The sequence below is a fragment of the Bubalus kerabau genome, chromosome 1 (genome assembly GCF_029407905.1).
Source record: "Bubalus kerabau isolate K-KA32 ecotype Philippines breed swamp buffalo chromosome 1, PCC_UOA_SB_1v2, whole genome shotgun sequence".
Lineage (NCBI taxonomy): Eukaryota > Metazoa > Chordata > Mammalia > Artiodactyla > Bovidae > Bubalus > Bubalus kerabau.
The window spans coordinates 96731343-96752213 of record NC_073624.1 but is presented as its reverse complement, the minus strand read 5'-3'; the positions used below and the strand labels follow the sequence as shown (position 1 = coordinate 96752213).

The following is a 20871-nucleotide window of genomic DNA, read 5'->3' as shown; positions in this document are numbered from 1 at the left end:
GGGGTGGCGTTTAGAGGAATAGGAGCAGCTGCCAAAAAGAGAGGAAGAGGAACACAAACATCACACAAAGGCAGTTTGGAAAAAGAAATGTTTTATTCCTCTTTGCACAGAGCAGTATATGAAGGTGGCTACCATCCTGACTCCACGTATCTCTTACACAGAAATGCCCCCTCAAGGATGGATGCCCAGTTATCCGCCCACACTCTTGGAGAATTGGCAGTTAGTTGGTGGGGCAGAACTCAAAGTCTCAGGAAGATTTCTTGAGATGTTTTTTGTGGGAAGTTTTGGGTCGGGGGAGAGATGAGACGAAATAGTGGCTGTTCCTTCCTCTGTCTTCCTGGGGGAATCCAAATCCCCAAGGTTTTCTGAAAAAAGGCGCCTCTCTGTGACCAAGGGAGGGAAGGCGCCCAGGCCTACTGCCTGGATGTAAGGCTGAGGCAGAGAGAGGACAGGGTTAAGCAGCAGACAGAGACTGCAGACCCAAGGCAGAGGAGTGAAATGCATATGGGGGAGAGAAGGGGCTGAGAGAGTCCAGAGGCCCAAGTCATAAATTCCACCCTGTCTCTGTTCTGAGCAGAAACTCTCCTTCCCAAGACTAGAATGGAGTTTTAGTTCAGGGACTGGCTTTGCTCCAGGGCACAGAGAGGACAAGCCAGGTGGAGATCCCACGGGTAGTGAAGGTGGAGAGTTAAGGTACTGGCCCAAGAGACAGACCCTCCCACAACGGACACTCACAGACCACAGCAGTCTTGAAGTCACAAGCCAGGATTGGGGTAAAAAAAAAACTCAGCTGTGTTTGAAATAAAGAATTTTATAGGCCCTCTCCAATAAAATTTAAATCACTGCTTCTTCCACACTGTCCCCTGCCTATGAGTTATTCCCAGTCTTTTTTCCCAAGGCTGGAGACCTGGGCAGTAAGAAGAAATGGGAGAAAATACCAAGCCCAGCCAGGCTGTGGCAGAGACCTGATATGCCTCTCCCCACCCTCACTCATTCTATAGAAAAGAATTCCCTTTCCCTCCCCTTGCTGGACATATGGGCTGTTCGGATAAAGGCAAAGGGAGGAAAACACTCAGCACATTCTTTCTCCTGCTTTGAAGCGTAGCTGCAGCAAAGGGCACAGAAAGGGAGGAGAAAATACAGGGGAGCCTAATCCAGGGGAGAAAGGAAGAGGGTGCTGCCCCTGCCCATGTCCAAATCCACTGAGAGCCTGATGGACTCCCAGAACTGCCAAAAGCAGGGAGAAGGAACGGGAAGTGCATATGGGTTTGGGGTGGGAATGAGGAGGCAACAACAGACGGGATGGAGATTTAAGGATCCCTGTGATCCCCAAGATGACCCTGAGAGCATCATTTGGGGGACTGCATGACAAGTCACAGCCGACGTGGATTTTTTGAGGGGGTGAGGAGCCAGGAACAGTGGGGTCTTCACCGAAGGAGGGACCACTTGATCTGTTCTTTGGCTGACTGTAGCACCTGCAGGGACAAGGGCGGCATTGAGGGGCTTGCTGAGGGGCAGGGTGGGGGTGGGGATGGGGCTCTCCTTCCCCTCACTTGCCTTCCCTGTCCTTAGAAGATTGGCAAATAGAAAATCCCCAAGGGTAGAGGGATGGGAAGAAGCTCTCTAAGGCCCTAGAGGACTGTCAGTTTGGGAAATTCCAAAAAAATTCAAGTCCACTGGGGGGATGAAGAGAGAAGAGGTATACCTGGGAGGAAAGAAAAAACTGGGGGTTACTGGACACATGTTAAAAGGAGGGGGGTTACCACATCCAGATGGACTTCTTGGTGAGAATTCCAAGTGGGTAGAAAACAGAATCCCTCCCTGCCCCTCCCCCTCCACCCCCATCAGGTAGACAATCTATCTGCAAAGTAGCAAGATGGATCTGCAAAATCTGCATGCATATTCTACAGTATGAATTGCCAGCTTAGCCCTCATTTGAATAATAAGAGAAAGAGAGAGTGTGTGTGTGCATGCACACAGACCATCTGCTTAAGGCAAGCCTCTGCTGGGGAATAAATCACTGACTGAGGCATCAGGCAGGGAGGATTTGAAGGGTGCAGAGCAAGGCTGACAGCCACTGCTCATAGGAAAGTGGAATGGGAGTTGGGATGGGTAGGAAGCACTGGGCTGTATGAGCCATGAGCCCCAGTTCTCGGGATTAAGTGGGAGCCAAAGAAGATGTGTCTTCAGTCTCTAGTCTGCTGAGTTCAGGCCTGGTGGGCTAGGGTGGAATGCTACGCTAGCCTCTTTAGTGACCCGGTCCCTCTGGAGAGGAGGAAAGAAGCAAGTCATACCTGAGACACGGTCTGCTCCGTAAGGGGTACATCTTCTCCCTACAGCACAGAGAGACAAGCGTTCAGCGTGGAAAAAAGCTGGAGTGAGACCTGACTGAGGTTGGGCAGTGAGGAAGGAAGAGGTAGAAGAGGTAGTCCTTTAAACTGAAGTGAAGGGCACATGCCTTAACCTTCTCAGTCCCTCCTAGGGACTAGTTAGTGCAGCTACAATTTTACTTGGCTAGCCACCATTTTACTTGGCCAGAGGGACTGTGAGCAAAAAAAAAAAAAAAAAGGGTCATTTCATCCATCTTCTCTTTTAAGGCAGGAGGACTTCTTAAGATTTATTCCATTCCAGGTAATCAGCAGGTTATCTGATTCTCAACTTGGGGGTGGGAGACCTGATTCCCTAGTCAGAGAAGACCTTCCCTGAATATCAATATCGCTAGGGAGAGGATGAGGGGGAGCCCGGGGTAGTTTAATGGATCCCGCAAGGCCTGATGGGTAACGACAGCATGTTAATTTGAGAAATAAACTGCTGCAACAGCAGCCTGAGAAGGGAAAGGAGGGAGTCGGTTGAGGGGGTGGGGGGACCTTCTCTCTTGCCACACAGAGACATATGTTAAAGGAGAAGATTAAACTATGCAAATGGAGCCCACGACAGTTAAGGGAGAAGATTTCCCATTACCCGGCACTGTCAGCCTTCATTCTGGAGGTCAGAGCCGAGACATTCTGTGAGTGGGGAGACTGGCTTTGCTCAGGCCTCCCTGTAGCCCTACAATTTGCTGGTGGGCTCTCTCTGCACCTCGATGACTTGAGGCTTTCTATGGTTAACTCGGAAGCCTCTTTCTGGTACCACTGGCACCAAAGAGGACAGAGGTTCCTGCAAATAAGTACTTCCTGATGGAGAGGTGCTGTCCTCAGTTTCCTGAGACTTTAAAAGACAAGGAAGACAAGCCTCTGCCTCAGATGATTGGATTCATTCCCCCAGGAAGAAGCAGCCAACCTCAAAGTCCTTTATCATTTTAGAACCATCAATATTCAAGTTCCCTTTATTTCATCTTTGATTTTAAAAGTATGTATTAAATGTCCACTCTGTGCAGACTATATGAGATGCTAGGTACCAGGTTAGGGGCAGAAACACATTCCTTCTGCTTCCCGTCCTTGAGATAAGGACAATTTGAAAGGGAAGGAGACAGTTACATGTATTCTACCAGCCCAACCCTTTAGATCATTGAGGAGGTTTGGTCCTGGAGGATGAGTGGATGGGGGCTGTGGGGAACAAGCACAGTCCTACTTACCCTTAATGCCACCCGGTGTACCACTTGCTGGGGATCGCTCTCTAGGATCACCCTGAAGAGACATAGAAGAGACCACTGTTCACTCTGTCCTGAAGGACCAACTTACTGTGGGGGAACTCTGGTCACTCAGCCCCCTTGCCTCAGGACAGGGGCAGTGGCCCCACCCGTTACCCCAGATCCAGGGAGGCCCAGGGAGGGCAGAGAACTCACCCTCCATCTACGATTTCATCCACAGCCAAGAAGAGCCCCTCCATGTTCTCCAGCAGAGCTCGCTTTTCTACATTCTTCCTGAGTCCCCAAGAGAAGAGAAAACCCAGCCTGGGTGTGAAAGGGATCCTAGGACATGGTCTGAGTTGCGGGAGCCTCAGCTAGACCAATTGTATGTCTCCACTAAGCACACAAAGAAGTGAATAAGAACTTTCTGGCTGACCCATCCTAACACCCTTCCTACACTTCTTTGCTGAGTAAGGATCAGGAATGCCAAGAAAGAGATTCAAAATATACATACAGTCAATTTCTGCCTATTCGAGGGCTGATTTCCAGAGCTATGCTTTCTTTCCTATCTGCTATGATGCTGCTTACAACATTGCTCATGAACACTGACATTAGTGTGTGGAAAAAAGGAAATCCACAGAGCTAACACTCAATCTGGAGGTGGCAGGAGGTGAGGAGAGGCTGAGTGCAAACTCTATTTGCACTCAAGCTCTGACAAGCCTTCTAAGACTCTCCTTGCTCCCTCCCCTCCCCTGGCCTCCTTCCCCAGCTCTGCTCAGGCCTTGAAAAGAAGCCCAACTAGGGGGCTAGGAACCACCAGGGCCCAGCATCCACCAGCCTCAGATCCGGTGGTTGGTGCACATGGCCAGTCACATCCGTCAGTTTGACTCTTTCACTAGATCACTGAAATGAAGCCTATTCATTCACCTGGCTGAGAAATAAATCATCCCCTTCCTGAGGAAATCTAAGCCATTCACCCTGCTGATTTTGTGGGGCTGAGAGCGCCTGCTGTTCTGCTCCGTCTGGATGGATGTCTGTACTGGGCTCACTGGGGAGCCCTGGATGTTTTCAGGAAAAGTATCTTATATCTCTTCTATGGCCCATCTACGTGGGGAGTAGAAGATGGCGGGGAGGTAGATGGGGAGGAGAGGGTAAAAGGCACATTCTTCCTGTTCTATAGAAGGAACAACTAAGGGCCGCACATGAAAAATTAGGAGTGGTGCCTCCATTCCCGAGGTGCTGATGTCATATCCGGGACACTTCCCTATGCTTGCCCTTTCTCTATCTCGAATGTAAAGAATGAAGCCCAGGAGAACACTGTGAGGTGCTTGGAGCTCCGACAGAGCCACGGCAGGATGTGACAGCAGACACAGGGGCAAAGATTCTGCTCCCTCCCAATCCTTTCTCTCAGGAGAATTATTCCACAGGAGTAACACACTCCCCCATCCAGTCCTCCCCATCAGTGTAAATTACTCTGAAATAATAAGCCCAATTTCTCAAGGTAAATCAACTCCTTGCAGCCTCTGTTGAGCCCCCACAAATCCCTGGGCCCGAAGAATAGCGACTTTCTCTCCCAAACAGATGTCAAGAATGGCCTGCTCACCTCAGCATCTGGCTCAATGAGTCGAAGAGGCAGTTCAGAACAGTCATGAGCATCAGCTATTTGGAGACAGAAGAAGCAGAAGGATAAAGTTCAAGGCCCCGAAAGCTGCTACCTGAAAACAAAACCCTCTAACTCATTAAGGATCAAAAGACACAGGTTTTCACAAAAGACCAGCAGCATATGGTGGAAGTGAGAGTAAAACAGGAAGAAGACAAAAATAAATTCTGCTTCATGATCTCGTAATTTGAGGTCTCTCTTTGACCAGACTGTTCAAACAACTTTCCTGTCAGTCTTCTGCGTGTATTTCCCAACTGTATATGTGTTACCCTATGTCTTAGAAAAATCATTAACCAAGCAATAGCTTAAGTCGGTTGTGCAGACAGCACAGACTTTGGAGTCAGACAGATCTGGACTTGAATCCTCGCTGAAGCATTTCTAGATGTGTGACCCTGGGAAAGTTATCAGGTTGAACCACATGAAACAGCCACATCTGTAGTCCAACAGTGGTCAAATGTAAGTAATTTCATACAGTTCCTCAAGGTTTAGTTTAATCATCTATAAAACGAGGGCACTAGTGCCCAAAACTCATAGAGGTGCTACAAGGTTTAAATAACAATGCATTCTACAAAGCACTTACAGCGGTAAGAATTCAGTAAGAACTGGTTTTCTCAAACTGTGACTTTTGCCTCAAATTATGTGGGGGCTTATTTTGACTTATCTACTCTCCTTAAAAGTTGTGACCTGAGGTAAATAGTTTTTCCTACATATGGGAAGCAGGTTAGGGCTATACCCAGTCTTCAAAGAGCCACTCAGAATATATGGCTTCAATATGACCTGGAATATTGCCTAATTGGCCCAAACTCAGTCAGGTGTGGCTCATTCACAGGTGAAAGCTGATCACAACTCAGAAATCCATCTTAAAAACACCATGGAGGGAAGGCCATTGATAATGTATGTTAGTGTGTTATCAAAACATAGACGGTGTGTCCTAGGCGGACACAGAGAGAAAGCTGGGAAAGCTTGCGTTCCAGGTTGATTTAGTTGCTCGGCCATGTTTGTGAGGCTGACATGGATCTCGGACAACTTCATTAGCCAGTCAGAAGCCAAAGGCACACGGCAGTCCTTGGGCCCAGAACCAGTCACAAGGGCCTGCCAGCGGTTCAGGAGGTGAGAGCAGAGATGGCAGAGTGTGGGGATTCTCACCTCATTTTCATAGGAGCTGCCGATCACATAGAAATAGAGATCGATACTGCTTTTGTATACCACTGTCAGGCCTTCCAAGAGGGCAATTTCACCTGTGGGGATGGGTTGGGGGAACAAAGGTGGAAACAGTAGGTGGTCTGAGACTTGGAAGTAGGGTAGAGGGAGTTACCATGAATTAGTATTCAGCTACGTGGGGCTGAGGGAAGGTGGGTCTTAATGACCCCCCCAAAGACCAAAGTTGACCTGCTTTTTCTTTTCAGGTGATAGCAGAAGAAGGCAAGTATAAATGGGGGAGTCTAAGCATCTCCTTCTCTAACTGCTCCCCGCCCCTACTACCCTTATTTCCCTCCTTGTATATGAGACAGGATACTAGTCGATCCTTCGGAGGTGAAAATGCAGAGCGGTCACCTTTACAGACTTCCATTTACCTGCCCTAATGGATGCGGTACAATAAGCAGAGCTGCAGTTAAATTTGTCAAGTGAGGCTCATAAATCCAGGGACTAGACAGGTAGCTAACAGCCAACCTTCTAGCGCGGTATTCCCGCGTGAGGTACACTCACCTCCCCATTACATTTCTGAAGAGTTTATTATATGAGGGGAGGAGGAAAAAAAAAGAGAAAAAGGAGGCAGAGTCATTTCATCCTTCCTCCACAGTCCCATTGCCGCCCCCTTCCCGCTGTGGCTCCCCCCGGCCGCCCGCCACAGGGAGTAGGGAAAGGAAAACGACCTACTGTCAGTCCGATGGGTCTTGTTGAAAATGTTCTTCTCAAAGGCCTTTTGCTCCTTGACACTGGGGTAGGTGTCGTCATAGTACTGGTCAGAGGGAAGGAGACGGGTTGGGCTGTTAGAGCTGGAAGCCCAGGATGATTAGTGACTGTTTTGCCCTGGGTCTTGGATTTCTCCCCTTCAAGGGATGGGGTGAAGAGAAATACTGACAGGAAGAAGGGAGAACCACAGAGGTAGGGAATGGAGAGTGAGTAATCGGATAGAAAACAATTTTTTTAAGGACCCTGCTCTAAGCCACCCTACCTCATGGTTCCCAGGTTGGAAGGGCAAAAGGCCTAGAAGCCCTGTGAGGAGGCTCTGCCCCATCTGTACGCCAGGGCAGCAGCCCTGAGGCCATCCCAGGCGCCACCCCAGGTCAGGGAGCACTGCTAGAGAACACAGAAGGCACCAGCCCTCACTCACTGAGCAAGGCTGAGGAATTGGGAAGGGCTGCAATACCCTCCTCTGTAGAAGGACAAGCTCTGCCTGGGCTCTTGGCTCTCTGGTATTTTAGCTTCCTTTCCAGCAAACTCAAAGAAGCGGGAGGCAAGCTAGCACACCATGGAGCCCACTCCCAAGCTCTCCCTGGCACGGGGGCGGAGATGCAGGCTGCTAAATCGCTCTGCTCTTTAGGGGCTAATCCGTCGCAGTCAGCTGAAGACCTATGACAGGTCTGGCATTTAGTAACTGGATAACTGTTTCAAAAGGTGTCCTGCATAGTTACATCCAATTACAGGGAGGAACAGCTGGTGAATTCTAAACTAATCTCTACCTGCTGATTGATTTATGCGATGCTTGCCCGGAGTTAATACACCAGGGACAGAAAAAATTTCTTTAGGAGGGGGAGAATATGGAGGGAGAGGAGAGGGGTGTCCTTCCTCTTCTCTTTCAATGGATTCAAAGTTAGAAACATCGGACCGGGAAAGTCAGGAAGTAGCAAGCTTGGTAGTGACTGCGGATGTAGGGCTGGAACCCTGGAACTGCACGAGAATTCCCTGGAAAAACTCAGGCAGGATGATGGGGTAGAAGGGAAAGGGACAGGGGTGATGGGCCTTTGTAAGAAGCAGGCTGCTTCTTACATCCATACACTTCTTTGTTCAGAAACCAAGCTCCAAAGCTTTTCTCTCTTCTGATGTTGATGACAAAGTCTAAGGATGGGCGGATAGGGAAGCAGGGCAACTAACAGACAGGAGCAATTTAGGTTTTATCTGGAGTAGTCAGAAGAATTCTCAAACTTATTTGTGGATGAATAGGAGTGAACGGGGCCAGTCCCAAGATGCAAAACTCTGTCTTGCTTCTCAACTAATCTGAAAGGGAATCTCACCTTGGCAAAAAGTCGATCTCCATCATTGTCCAGAATCAGGATGGCTTTGACGGTATACAGGGAGGGTTCCTGAAGAGATATGAACATAGCTTCAGTCCTGAAGGCTCTTGCCACCACTCACAAACCAGATACCGTCTCCTAATCCTACTGGTGCTGCAATGGGTTACAGAGATGCCTCTGTATGTCCCCTATCCCAACCTGGTTAGACTTTGACATTTCCCACTGAGAATGACTGAGCGACAAATGAACTGAATTAAGGGAGGGGACTTTTCAACAAAGGACCCAGAGCAGCGCCAGAGAAACAATTTCTATGAGCCAGACTCACAGAGGGCTTAATCAAAGTAGGTCATGCTGTTATTTCCAAATATTATGCTATAGTTATTTTCCAAATTACTCTCCCTCCTCCCTGGTCTCCTATGCACAGGTGGGTATGGAATGTGACCAGATTAATTAATAAGCACTGCACGGGGCTATAGGAAAACAGGGTTGAATGCCCTAGTGTACTTGGAAGTTGCTGCAGTGGCGATGCAGAGGCATAAAGCAAGCCCTCCCTAAACCACCCACTCACTGAGCAGAGGGGAAGCAGCAGGCATGCGCACACGTACACACTCACACACAGACACAACAGTTCTGAATGCAGCCCAGGGAGACATCCATCTTCTAAGACTTCTCCGAGGATCCCGACTCCTCTACTATACCCTGACCACCACCACTTAACTTGCCAAAACAAAAACCAATCTGAATTTGGGGTCGTTAAGAAGCAGTAAGAAGAGGCTCCATCTAAGAAACACTGTGAAACCTGCAGATAAGGAGCAGGAGAGGAGTGGTCCTTCACCACCAAGAATCAACCTTTGAGGACTGGCTCTCATAAAGAAATGAGGGACTTCCCTGGTGGCCCAGTGGTTAAGACTCCATGCTTCCACTGTAGAGGGCATGGGTTTGTCCTGGGTTGGGAAACTAAGATTCTGCATGCCACACGGCACAGCCACAAAAAAAAAAAAAGAAAGAAATCAAGAATCTCAGCCTTAATGGTTACACTCAAACTCAAAGCATGTCACTTTGTAAAAGCTCCTCCACTTCTGCAACTTCCAGGGAACCAACTAACACGAAAGGAGAAGGGAAGGGAGGTAGCGGTACATGTATGAAAGTGTTTGCAGGCTCAGAGTCCTAGACTATCAACGTTACTTACCATGCATATCCTTCTCCTGTGCTATGAGACAAGGCTGATGCTTTGCTACCTCCATTTCCTGATCCTACTTAGGAAACCCACAGCTCTCACAGGGCCAAACATATTCTCTATTCTCCAAGCATACATTTAACAAAGACCCAAAGGTGAGGAGGAAAGAATCGCTGCCAAGGATCTGTAGCTTCTACCAAGGTAAACTATCCTATGAGGCGCCAGGAGGTTTATGGTTCCAAGCAAAGAACCAACCTGAGCTCAAGGAATTAAGAAGGAGAGGAAAGGGAACCCAGTATTTTAGAACAGAATGATGAAGAATGTAAGCTTTCCCCACTTGGATTCTTGAGGACAGAAAATTTTGTTTCACTCACTGATTTATTTATTACAAGTGTCCAGAATAATACACATACTAAATTCTCAATATTTATTGAATGATTATGAGAATAAATGAAGTTTGAAAGTAAGGTAAAAATTTATTGATGCAATAAGCATCTAGGGGATTTCTCTTATAATTAGGCTTCCTCATACAGGTAGATTTTCTGGTGTGGCCCTTTTGGGTGACATTACTACCAACTCATCCTCCTCTGACGAACACTCCTTAGAAATGCCCATGCTATACACATTACTTTCTGGAATACTCTCTCAAACTGAGGGACTCTGTCTAGCAGAAGGAAGTCCTCTAGAGTCTCATCTAAAAGGTCACAAATACAGCAACTTTTCCAACTCCTAATTCCCCACAGAATGATCTTCCCATAAGCAGGCTCAATTCTGTAGAAACCTGGATCCTTGATTCACCAACAGGGAGACACTCAGGGATTCTTTCCTTAATGAAGGAAAAGAAGTCCATCCGGAAGGGAATTCAGAAGAAATCATTTTCCCCACAGCCTCTTCCCTGGAAATCCGTGGCTCTGTTCAGGCTATCTGCAACCTTAGAGAGCTTCCCAATGGCTTAAACGGGCATTGATCTGGCACAGGTAACTCGTGCTTGCAGCCGCAGGGTCTGGCATCTCTAGAAAGAACGGGATCCCAAAGCAGAGGAAAACGGTTACGGCCACCAGCCAAGTCGGAGAGCCAGACAATCCTCTGTGGCCAACAGGGAAAGAGAGTGCCTAAAACAACTGGCAAAGAGGGGACAGGATGCCTGGGTCCTGCTCCCGGCTCTTTTCACTGGCTTCCTAGAAGGTGCCATCAAGGAAACCCCCAAAATAGAAACATGGATCTTCCTGGGAAGGATAAAAGACAGGGCAAAGGCGGGGGAAGGAGAAGACCAGATGTGACTGTAAGTCTGAAAGGTGTAAGAAGGCACTAGAGAAAAGGCTGGTCATTTCAAACTTCCAAAGGAATGACCACTCTAAATAAAGCCGAGAACTTGGCCAGAGCTTCCACGCTGCTTTAGTTCTCCACTCGGCTACAGCCAGCCTGGCAGCTTCTCCTTTACTTCTCCTGCCACCTCCTGACTACAGCTGGTTCCACTTCAGCCTGGGGCCTTTACCTCTCAGGACTGTGTGTGTGTGGGTGGGGAGGGGGTGGGCAGGGGAGGGCCTGAAGTTCCTCTCATATCATAAAACCAGGCTGTTTAAAGGGCCCAGAAGCCATTACTGATAATGTAATTTCATTTTAAGTTTTTTGCAAAGGGCAAGTTTATAAACAACTCCCAGCTACTGAGAAGCAACATTCCTGGACAATGGACTAGGCCTGACCTTGTTAACACATTAAATGCTGATTATTGAGAAAGACCTTACATGCTTAGGGACACGTTCAAAGGATTTTTAAAGGCCTGTTCTTCCCTCCCACTCCCAAATGGGTAGCTGCTAGAAAGCTTTCGAGACAAAGTTCTGTGATGCACTGACTTTCAGAGAGCCACAGCCTGAGTGTATAACAGAACTTCACCTCAAATGCTAACGGTGACTGGAAATGATATACAGGCAGATTGGTCTGTGGGAGGTTGGGTGGCTCCGATTTTCATGTCCCTTTTTATTATCAAGAAAACTAGACTGTACTCCTCAGGAGAGCTGAAACAACACCAAACAAGCAACAAGACTGCTACAAACAAGTCTTTGATCTCAATCAGAGGCTTCTGAAGCTTGGTGAAAAACATCAACATCTCCTGGTACCCCCTACCCCAGCACACAGAGGACTAAAAGGGAAGAGTCACTGCTAGTGCTGCCCCCTGTGGGTCTTCAGGTGACCTGCAGCTTCCTCAGGACTATAATTATTAGCAAAAAGACTCAAAAGGCAGCACTGGAGAAAAGCTCTTATCCGTGTGTCTTTTAAGTCAAACTAGAAGAAATGGGCCCTGAAAAAGCAGGGAATTAAGTCTGTTCACAATGTACAGTAAAAGGATACTCTGGGATAAGATCGTGATATGCCACCAGAAGAGGACCAGGGTAGTGTTTGGAGCCGGCAGACAGGATATTTGGGGGTTATGACTATTTTATTTGATCTTTGGTGGGGGCAGGGGGAGAAGGCAGAAGGGAGGGAGCCAAGAAGGCTTTGTGGATTTAGAGGATGAGATCCACAAAGGTGAAAAGACACAAGTAAAAAATCTGGTTGAGATTTCTAGAAAGTTCTTCACTCTCTACTTATAAAGAAATCTTTATGGCCATGCCAGAAAGTAGTGCCCTGGCTTGAAAATAGGTCTCAATCAACTAGAAACAAGATGCTCTTTCCTTAAATCTATTTTATAAAGTAAAACCAAGGCTATAAAAAACTAGGAGAAATTTTTAGATACCACTCCAGCTCCACATGGCTGAGCAGGTATTTTGCTCCCTGATTCTGTGCCAATTTCTAAAATGAAAAGCTCCTCTAGGTTTGAAGGCTCCAGTTTGCCAGCCATAAGCCTAGGGACTTCAGATGAGAAGAACTAGCTAAAGGTTTTAGCCAGAGAAAAACCATTTTCACATCCTACCCAAGGGTTTACTTAGATTCAGACAACACAGCTCAGGAAAGAAGAGGAGCCACAGGTACCACAGAACATTCCCCAGCCTACATGAGACCAAATGTTGGTTATTAAGAGGAAAGTGAACCCAAGTGTCAGGAAGGAAGAACTGATGGCAGGAAGAGCCACCCGGAAAGACTCTTCCGATCTGACACAGAAACAAAACATAAAAGCATGGTCACCGGAAGTCTGCCACTACAAGAAAAAATGTCTCTCACTCCTAAAATCTTTTATTACAGTCTGCATCAGCCATTAACTCAAGTCCTACCTTTCTCTAGGAGTCAGCTTTCTCACTGGAGAAATGAGAGCCCTGAGCTAGATCAGTTAAGGTTAGTAACTTTTTTGAGTTACATTAGACCCCCTTCAATAACAATGAAACGTTCGATGAAATCCATGGACCTTGTTACCAGGAAAACACACATTCACAAATTTTTATGATTTCAAGGAGTTCATAGACCTAGATTTAGAATTACATGAGATTCTCTCTGCAGACAAAAAGATGGTGTGGAGAGGGGAGAAAAAAAGGATAAATGAGTGATACTTTTGTAAACCACCCCCTCGCCTCTGCCAAGCACCGAATAATGACTTCAATAAACATGTGTGTGGCCTTCATAAATAAATGATTGAGAAAACTAACACAGCCAGCAGGGGGAGCTAAGGTCAGCACCACACCCCTCCAGCTTTCAGTGAGTAAATCCAGCAGCTCTGAGACAGGCAGGACAAAGATAATCAGATCCCAAACTCTTCAGGAATGCAGTTTCAGGTCCTTTCTTAAAATTCTGAAAGCCCATCTGCCAGAGAATTTTTTGCACAGAGGTTACACAATCCCTAATTCTTCAGCTATTCTGGAAACGGAAGAATTACAAAAATGAGAGTCAAAGCGAGGAGTACTGCTATGAAGAGATGAACTGAACAAGCAGAAATAGAGTACTCCTCAGGTGTGAAATATCTGAACCCTGAAAGCAACATTAGAACTTCCTGCTTGCCCCGTTGGACAATCCAAGAGCCCTCATTTAAATATCACACAGCAAAGGGAAAACTCAAATGGGGCTAGATCTATTTCTTATGAGTCCTTAGTCATGATTTGTATTGTGATTTATTCCCCCCACCCGTGTGCTCCTGAAAACAAAAAGCTAGTCTCTGAAAGACTGAACTGACAGCCTCTGTGTTCATCTTTCAAGCTACTTGCTCCCCCAAATCAACCCTGAGACAGAACTGCTATCTTCTCCCCTAGTTTCAGCCTCCCTCTAAAATCTACACAAATAAAAGAAGCTAGAGAAAATTGGTAGACAGAATTATCCAGGCCAAATGGCTGTGGATGGGGATACCTACCTTAATAGTGGGAAATTTTAAAAGCCAAATAAGGAGACCAAGGTTTCATCTGCAGCATGTAAGACTTAGATTACACAACAGGAAAGACTTCCTGAAGAGATGGGGGTGGTCAAACATCAGAAAAAGTGACAGGCTTGGGAGTCTAAGAACAGAACTCTTCTAATAATCTGATCTGAGAGAAAGCATAAACTGTGTAGAATCAGCAGAGGGAGAGGTAAGAGGCTCTGGCCAGTACGGGTATCTCAACATGTGCATGGACTCAACCTCCCAATCCATCTTCATCAAAGCTGTCCATGGGCACGCTGCCTTCCATCTTCCTAATTACTCTAGCATAAGTGGGTAGGTAGGCACTGATTCTTTATCCCTGTTCCATCTTTTATTTGCTTCTCAGTTTTCTTGTCAGTATCCTGACTCTAACCAAGTCACGTTGACGGAGTAAAGAAAACAGTAGCAAGTATCTAGCTGAAAAAGAGACCCTAAATCTGCCAGTAGGCTCCCTCAAATATCTGGATAATTGCATTCATCCTCCCAAGGAAGACCTGGTTTCTCAGGGGTCTGGCTTTCTTCACATGGAGGCCCCCTCCTCCTCCTTTGACCATGTGACAGCTCCCCTAGACCTCTGATATAATTTATACCTTGCCAGGGACCAACTCTTTCCCACCACTGTGAAGGAGAGGGAAAAAATATATATAAATACGTCGGAAATCTATAACGAGGTCTTCTTGGAGGGCAAGACATGGGGAGAGTTAGAAGCAGCGTCAATTGCTCTTTGGGGGTTTTAGTTCAAGCCGAGGTCTGCTTCCAGCAATCAACCATTAAAACAAGCCGGCCAGAGTAACAGCACAGTTTATTCTGATCATTTAATTTGAAGTGTCAATAAATTAAACTTCAATCAATTAAACTAGGTGTGCAATAACCCAGATGGACACCCCGACACCAACATAATCACAATAAAAATTTTTATGGCTGCCAGGGACCTCACCGGGGGCAGTGCTGGCACTGCTCACGCCCTAGCTGAGAAATATATCTCCACAGTGCAGGAATGAGGAGATTGCTTCTCCTAACGAAATGGACCAGCCAGGCACCGGCAAGGACGCAGCTGGGAGAGGGGCACAGGGGACTGCCAGGAATGAGATGGGAGTGCTTTGGGGGCTTAATGGAATTGATACCTTTGCCCAGAGCAGGGGAAGGGGGCATTTAGGCCAAGTACCTCTACTGTTAGTGCCAAAAGAATTTAACAAAAGCCCCATTAAGATGATTCAGGAAGCGAAGGCCATAGAGCAATATCAGCCTTTAAATGTCATTGATGTATTCTACATAGTTTCTTCCTCCAATATATACGCATACTCCTGTGTGCACTCTGGATTCCCTGATTACTGAAGGAGGCTTAGAATTCAGGATCTGGTCATTGTTTTAGGATAGAAATTTACAAAGGGGAGAGAAAGAATAGAATTAAGAAGTCTAGTCCATAAAGCACTGGAAAAGCTCTCAGAAAGTGAATCCAGAGAGGACTAAGAAAAATGAAACCTATGAGGAAGATTTAAAGATCTGGACTGCTAGAGTAATTCAGTTTTGATGAAAAAAAGGGTAAAAGAGGGAAGGAGGAAGGGGATACGTCATTATCTTTAAGATTCCAGAGGTTATTAATGGAGAATGGTGACCTGCAGAGATCCCTCTCCATTCACCAACAGAGAACCAGCAGAAAAGAGCAGGAAAGAGGAAGCTGTGTCCAGGCCAGGAGCATTAATATCAAGCACTAGGAATGGAAGGAGATGAAAGGGTCTCTTTCCGTAGAAAAGAACCTGAGAAAGATTAGACAAATGTGCTTGAAAGGTAGGAATGGACCACTTAATTCAAGAAAGAAACGTGACCCATTGTAAAGTACATAAATGAAGGGAACGTATTAGCATCACCAACTCAATGGACCTGTTGTCGTTGCTGTTGTTCAGTCCCTCATCGTCTCCAACTCTTTGCAGTCCCACGGACTGCAGCATGCCAGACTGGTGTGTCCTTCACTATCTTCCAGAGTTTGCTCAAGCTCTTGTCTATTGAGTCGGTAATGCCATCCAACCATCTCATCTACTGTCGTCTCCTTTGCCTCCTGCCTTCAATCTTTCCCAGCATCAGGGTCTTTCCAATGAGTTGGCTCTTCATATCAGGTGGCCAAAGTATTGGAGCTTCAGCTTCAGCATCAGTCCTTTCAGTGAATATTCAGGGTTGATTTCTTTTAGAATTGTCTGGTTTAATCTCCTTGCTCTCCAAGGGACTCTCAAGAGTCTTCTCCAGCACCACAGTTCGAAGGTATCAATTCTTTGGCACTCAGCCTTTTTTACTGTCCAGCTCTTACATCTGTATGTGACTACTGGAGAAACCATAGCTTTGACTATATAGACCTTTGTTGGCAAAGTAATGTCTCTGCTTTTTAATACGCTGTCTAGGGTTTTCATAGCTTTTCTTCCAAGGGGTAAGCTTCTTTTAATTTCATGGCTGCAGTCACCATCTGCAGTGATTTTGGAGCCCAAGAAAATAAAGTCTGTCACTGTTTCCATTGTTTCCCTATCTATTTGCCATGAAGTGATGGGACTAGATGCCACAATCTTCGTTTTTTGAATGTTGAGTTTTAAGCCAATGGACCTGAGTTTGAGCAAACTCCAGGAGACAGTGAAGGACAGTGAAGCCTGGTGTGCTGCAGTCCAAGGGGTCACAGAGTTGGACACAACTTAGCGACTGGACAACAACAACAATTGGTATTTAGAAATTTCCATAATCAGATCAAATTTCAAATGATGGTTCTTTTTGACACCTCCCCCCACTTTACTTACCCTTCTCCCCAGTATCCTGTGGCTATGTGTCTTGTAAAGGTGAGGACTGAGTATACTTTGATCAGATTTTCCCAGAGGGCCAGTCAAACCAGGAAACAGACATGTGAGAGGAAGTAGCCTAAAAGAACTTTAGAAGAGGTCTGCCTTCTCTAAGAAGCGGTTTGTTAAATACTGGTAGCTCAAACGGTAAAGAATCTGCCTGCAATGCAAGAGACCTAGGTTCAATCCTTGGGTCAGGAAGATCCCCTGGAGAAGGGCGTGGCAACCCACTCCAGTATTCTTGCCTGGAGAATTCCATGGACAGAGGGGCTTGGCAGGATACAGTCCATGGGGTCACAAAGAGTCAGACACAACTGAGTGACTAATACTTTCACTTTCACCCAGATACAATCAACACTTTAGCTCAATAGGAAGCTCAGATAAAAGTCCAGGGAATTCCTTATACTTTTCACAATGAAGATGGTGACCCAAGAATTAGAAGATGCCACTGAGCAGACAGAGAAGGGGATAAGATAAAAAGGAACAGTGAGAAAGGGTGATTCTGAATCAGATGGAGCTATATTTTGTGGATCAGAATGTGAGGGTAGTGAGAAGAGAAAAATTTAGGGAATACCACCTGATTCTCAACCAGGGTTTCACATTTGAAACACTGAATACTGAAAATTATTTAATACTATTTTGTTACTCCTCCCAAAGATAGTATAAAACTAGTAACATTGTGTATACAGAGAAGTTGATTCATTACATACAATGATGTCTTAGAGCATTAGGGCTTAATTCTCCCCTGGAACTCCAGTTGAGAAGGGCTGGAATGGTGAGAAAGATACATAAGTTCTTAATTGGGGGCCCAAAATATATTGAAAATAGTAAAGAGCACACACATATAAAAATGTTGGGAAGCACAAAGAGGGAAGAAATTACTAATACGATATTCTAAGAACTCTGGTGACCAATACAAGAACTTGTATTGGTACTTTGTTGGTACTTTGAAAGTTGGTACTTTGTACCTAACTAAAGTTTTATATAACCGATAGTTGAATGTGCAATTTGGCATACTGAAGAGGTGGAAAGCACACAATAATATGAGAGAAATACTTGATCTGGAAGGATTAGGAGTCAAAAACTAATCCTGGTTTTGATTGTGCTTACTCAAGGAAGCCCTTTTCCCTTAACCTTCGTTTCCCCTTACACATCACATAGGTTCCTCAGGACAAAGAATCAGTAAGGTTTCTAAAGCAAACTTCAGGGATACCTGATCAGGTCAGCAAGGATCTGTGAATGAAGCATCTTAGGTAAAGATTAAAATGGATATAAGGAAGAAGCAGGTCGAAACAAATTTCATCATGGAAGCAAAGATAAGAACTGAAGTAAGAGAAAATGTGAGAGGGAGAGAGATTTTCACATATAACTCAGGTCACCTCTACACACAGATCCCTTGTTAAAAGGGCTCCTGGAGTATCATCTTCCTCACTCCTTTACCTATAAGCAGGCTCCCTTCTAAACAGAACTAAGGGGCAGTCTAAAATTTTCTTAAAACTTCCAAAGAAACCAATTCCCTAGAATTCATCTCAGTCTGTTAACTAGTTAAGAACACTGGCTAACTGGTTGGTACAGAAAATATCTTTAGTAAGATTTCAAAGCTTTCTACCTAGACTTCAGTTCAGTTGCTCAGTCGTGTCCGACTCTTTGCGACCCCATCAATCGCAGCACGCCAGGCCTCCCTGTCCATCACCAACTCCCGGAATTCACTCAGACTCACGTCCATCGAGTCAGTGATGCCATCCAGCCAGCTCATCCTCTGTCGTCCCCTTCTCCTCCTGCCTCCAATCCCTCCCAGCATCAGAGTCTTTTCCAATGAGTCAACTCATCGCATGAGGTGGCCAGAAAGTGAAGAGGAACTAAAAAGCCTCTTGATGAAAGTGAAACAGGAGGGTGAAAGAGTTGGCTTAAAGCTCAACATTCAGAAAACTAAGATCATGGCATCTGGTCCCATCACTTCATGGCAAATAGATGGGAAACAGTGGAAACAGTGTCAGACTTTATTTTGGGGGGCTCCAAAATCACTGCAGATGGTGATTGCAGCCATGAAATTAAAAGATGCTTACTCCTTGGAAGGAAAGTTATGACCAACCTAGATAGCATATTAAAAGGCAGAGACATTACTTTGCCAACAAAGGTCCATCTAGTTAAGACCATGGATTTTCCAGTGGTCACTTATGGATGTGAGAATTGGACTGTGAAGAAAGCTGAGCACTGAAGAATTGATACTTTTGAACTGTGGTGTTGGAGAAGACTCTTGAGAGTCCCTTGGACTGCAAGGAGATCCAACCAGTCCATCCTAAAGGAGATCAGTCCTGGGTGTTCACTGGAAGGACTGATGCTGAAGCTGAAACTCCAATCCTTTGGCCACCTCTTGCGAAGACTTGGCTTACTGGAAAAGACCCTGATGCTGGGAGGGATTGAGGTCAGGAGAAGGGGACAACAGAGGATGAGATGGCTGGATGGCATCACCGACTCGATGGACATGAGTTTGGGTAAACTCCGGGAGTTGGTGATGGACAGGGAGGCCTGGCGTGCTGCGATTCATGGGGTTGCAAAGAGTCGGACATGACTAAGCGACTGAACTGAATCCCTATATTTGCCATTTTGAAAGAGGGATATTGAAACCTGTTACTCTCTTTAACCCGATGAGGATTTGGAAGTGTACATGTGAAGAGCTGAAGGGGGGTAAAAAAGGCAAAAAAGGAACATAGAGTTCATTCAATTAAGGAAGAAGCTGGGAGTTAAATTCCTATACATTACACATACATATATATGTAACAACCCCATGTTTGAAAGGGGTGGGGCACTTTTGAGAGAAATGCTCAGTTCTAAAGAAGAGGTAATAGTATTTTATTTTTTTGAACAAGCAAAAAGGATTATATGGACAGGGGATGTAACACACCTCTTTAGTCACCAAAATTCTTACATAACCAGAGAAGAGTTGGCATCCCAGATCCTACAGTAATAAGAATTACCAAAATTTAAATGAACCGGAAAAAGGAGAATAGAATAAGAAGTCTGAAAAAACATTCCACAATCCAACACTAACTCTTATCAGATATTCCAGAACTCTAATGGAATACTGATTCCTTATGATGACAAAATCTACATAGTAGGAAATCGAAGAAGAAAATAGTTTTTTAAGGTCTACGACGGGGAATTATCAACGGAGAGTTGCACTGTGACAAGTTGTTTGTGATGACAAACACCTGCACTCTAGTCTTACAATTTGAGGCAAGTTTGGAGATTTCGGGGAACTCAAATCACAGTATCATCCACAATGCGCATAATCAGAGAGAATCTGAAGGACCCCAATGCAGTACGCTTATGATCCTATGTGTCCTAAGGACTCCATGTGCTCCCTTCAACTTTCCACCAACTCTGCCCTATCCCCGGCACAGCTTCCTACTCTAAACCGAGGCTTTAGATCCGGCACTAGGCCACAGGCTTATTCCAGGGACCTGCAAAACGTTCGGACCACGAGGATTACCCGGAACTCCCCTTTCTACCACCTCCCACTCAGGCTGAACCCCGACTCCCGGCCCCCCTGGACATTGCAGCATCTCGGCTGCCCCTCCAGCTCCTACCAAAATCAGCGCCTCCATCTTGCCCCGCAGCTGGTGCCGACGTGGAGCCACAGAGGCAACGCCACCTCTGATTGGCCTTACGTCCTTATTAGATCCCGCCTAGGATGAAGGTTATTGGACACCCAAATGTCATCTATTATTTTATTGGCCAATCAGTGTACTAGTTTGCTTAGCGGAAGCAAGGTGTCCAGCCAGAAGGCGCAGGTATTTGATTGTCAGTTTAAACATTCAATAAAACGACAAAACCTCACGGCTGAATGGAGCGGGAAGGTCAGAGGGGCGGGGTTGTTTCCATGGGGAACAGAGGAAGCGATTATTAATTTTCAATTGGCCTGGCGGAGGGCACGTGATATCGTCGGCCGGATTTAGTAACTTTAATTCGCACTCCCTTTAGGGGGCGCTGTGTCTCTTTGGCCCTTAACACTGGCAGGTCTTGATGTAATCCTACCGGAATCTTCATTCCGGAGCCTCCATTGGGTCCCCGATGTCCACGGTTGCTTTGGCAA

The 20871-nt window shown here is 46.0% G+C and overlaps 1 protein-coding gene across 2 annotated transcripts; it reads right to left on the bottom strand.

Moving 5' to 3' along the window:
- Positions 1-74: 74 nt before the first annotated feature.
- On the bottom strand, positions 75-20454 carry COPZ1 (COPI coat complex subunit zeta 1). Of its 2 annotated transcripts, none has more exons than XM_055584942.1 (9): positions 20366-20452; positions 8465-8533; positions 7107-7188; positions 6375-6466; positions 5172-5227; positions 3785-3862; positions 3575-3626; positions 2295-2333; positions 75-1475 (listed from the first exon to the last, which is right to left on the bottom strand). In XM_055584942.1, the coding sequence occupies exons 1-9, from the start codon at positions 20381-20383 to the stop codon at positions 1428-1430; spliced, it is 534 nt and encodes a 177-aa protein (XP_055440917.1). In that variant the 5' UTR covers positions 20384-20452; the 3' UTR covers positions 75-1427. The 2 variants fall into 2 exon arrangements, with proteins under 2 accessions (XP_055440917.1, XP_055440913.1); XM_055584938.1 differs by lacking the exon at positions 75-1475 and adding an exon at positions 1556-1705 and having other exon boundaries at positions 20366-20454.
- Between the last annotated feature and the right edge of the window lie 417 nt (positions 20455-20871).

Coding starts and splice junctions, on each gene's coding strand:
- COPZ1 (XM_055584938.1), bottom strand. Junction 2,334..3,574: donor TACACCGGGTGGCATTAAGG/GTAAGTAGGACT, acceptor TCTGTGCTGTAG/GGAGAAGATGTACCCCTTAC. Junction 1,706..2,294: donor CGGAGCAGACCGTGTCTCAG/GTATGACTTGCT, acceptor CTTTCCTCCCAG/GTATACCTCTTCTCTCTTCA.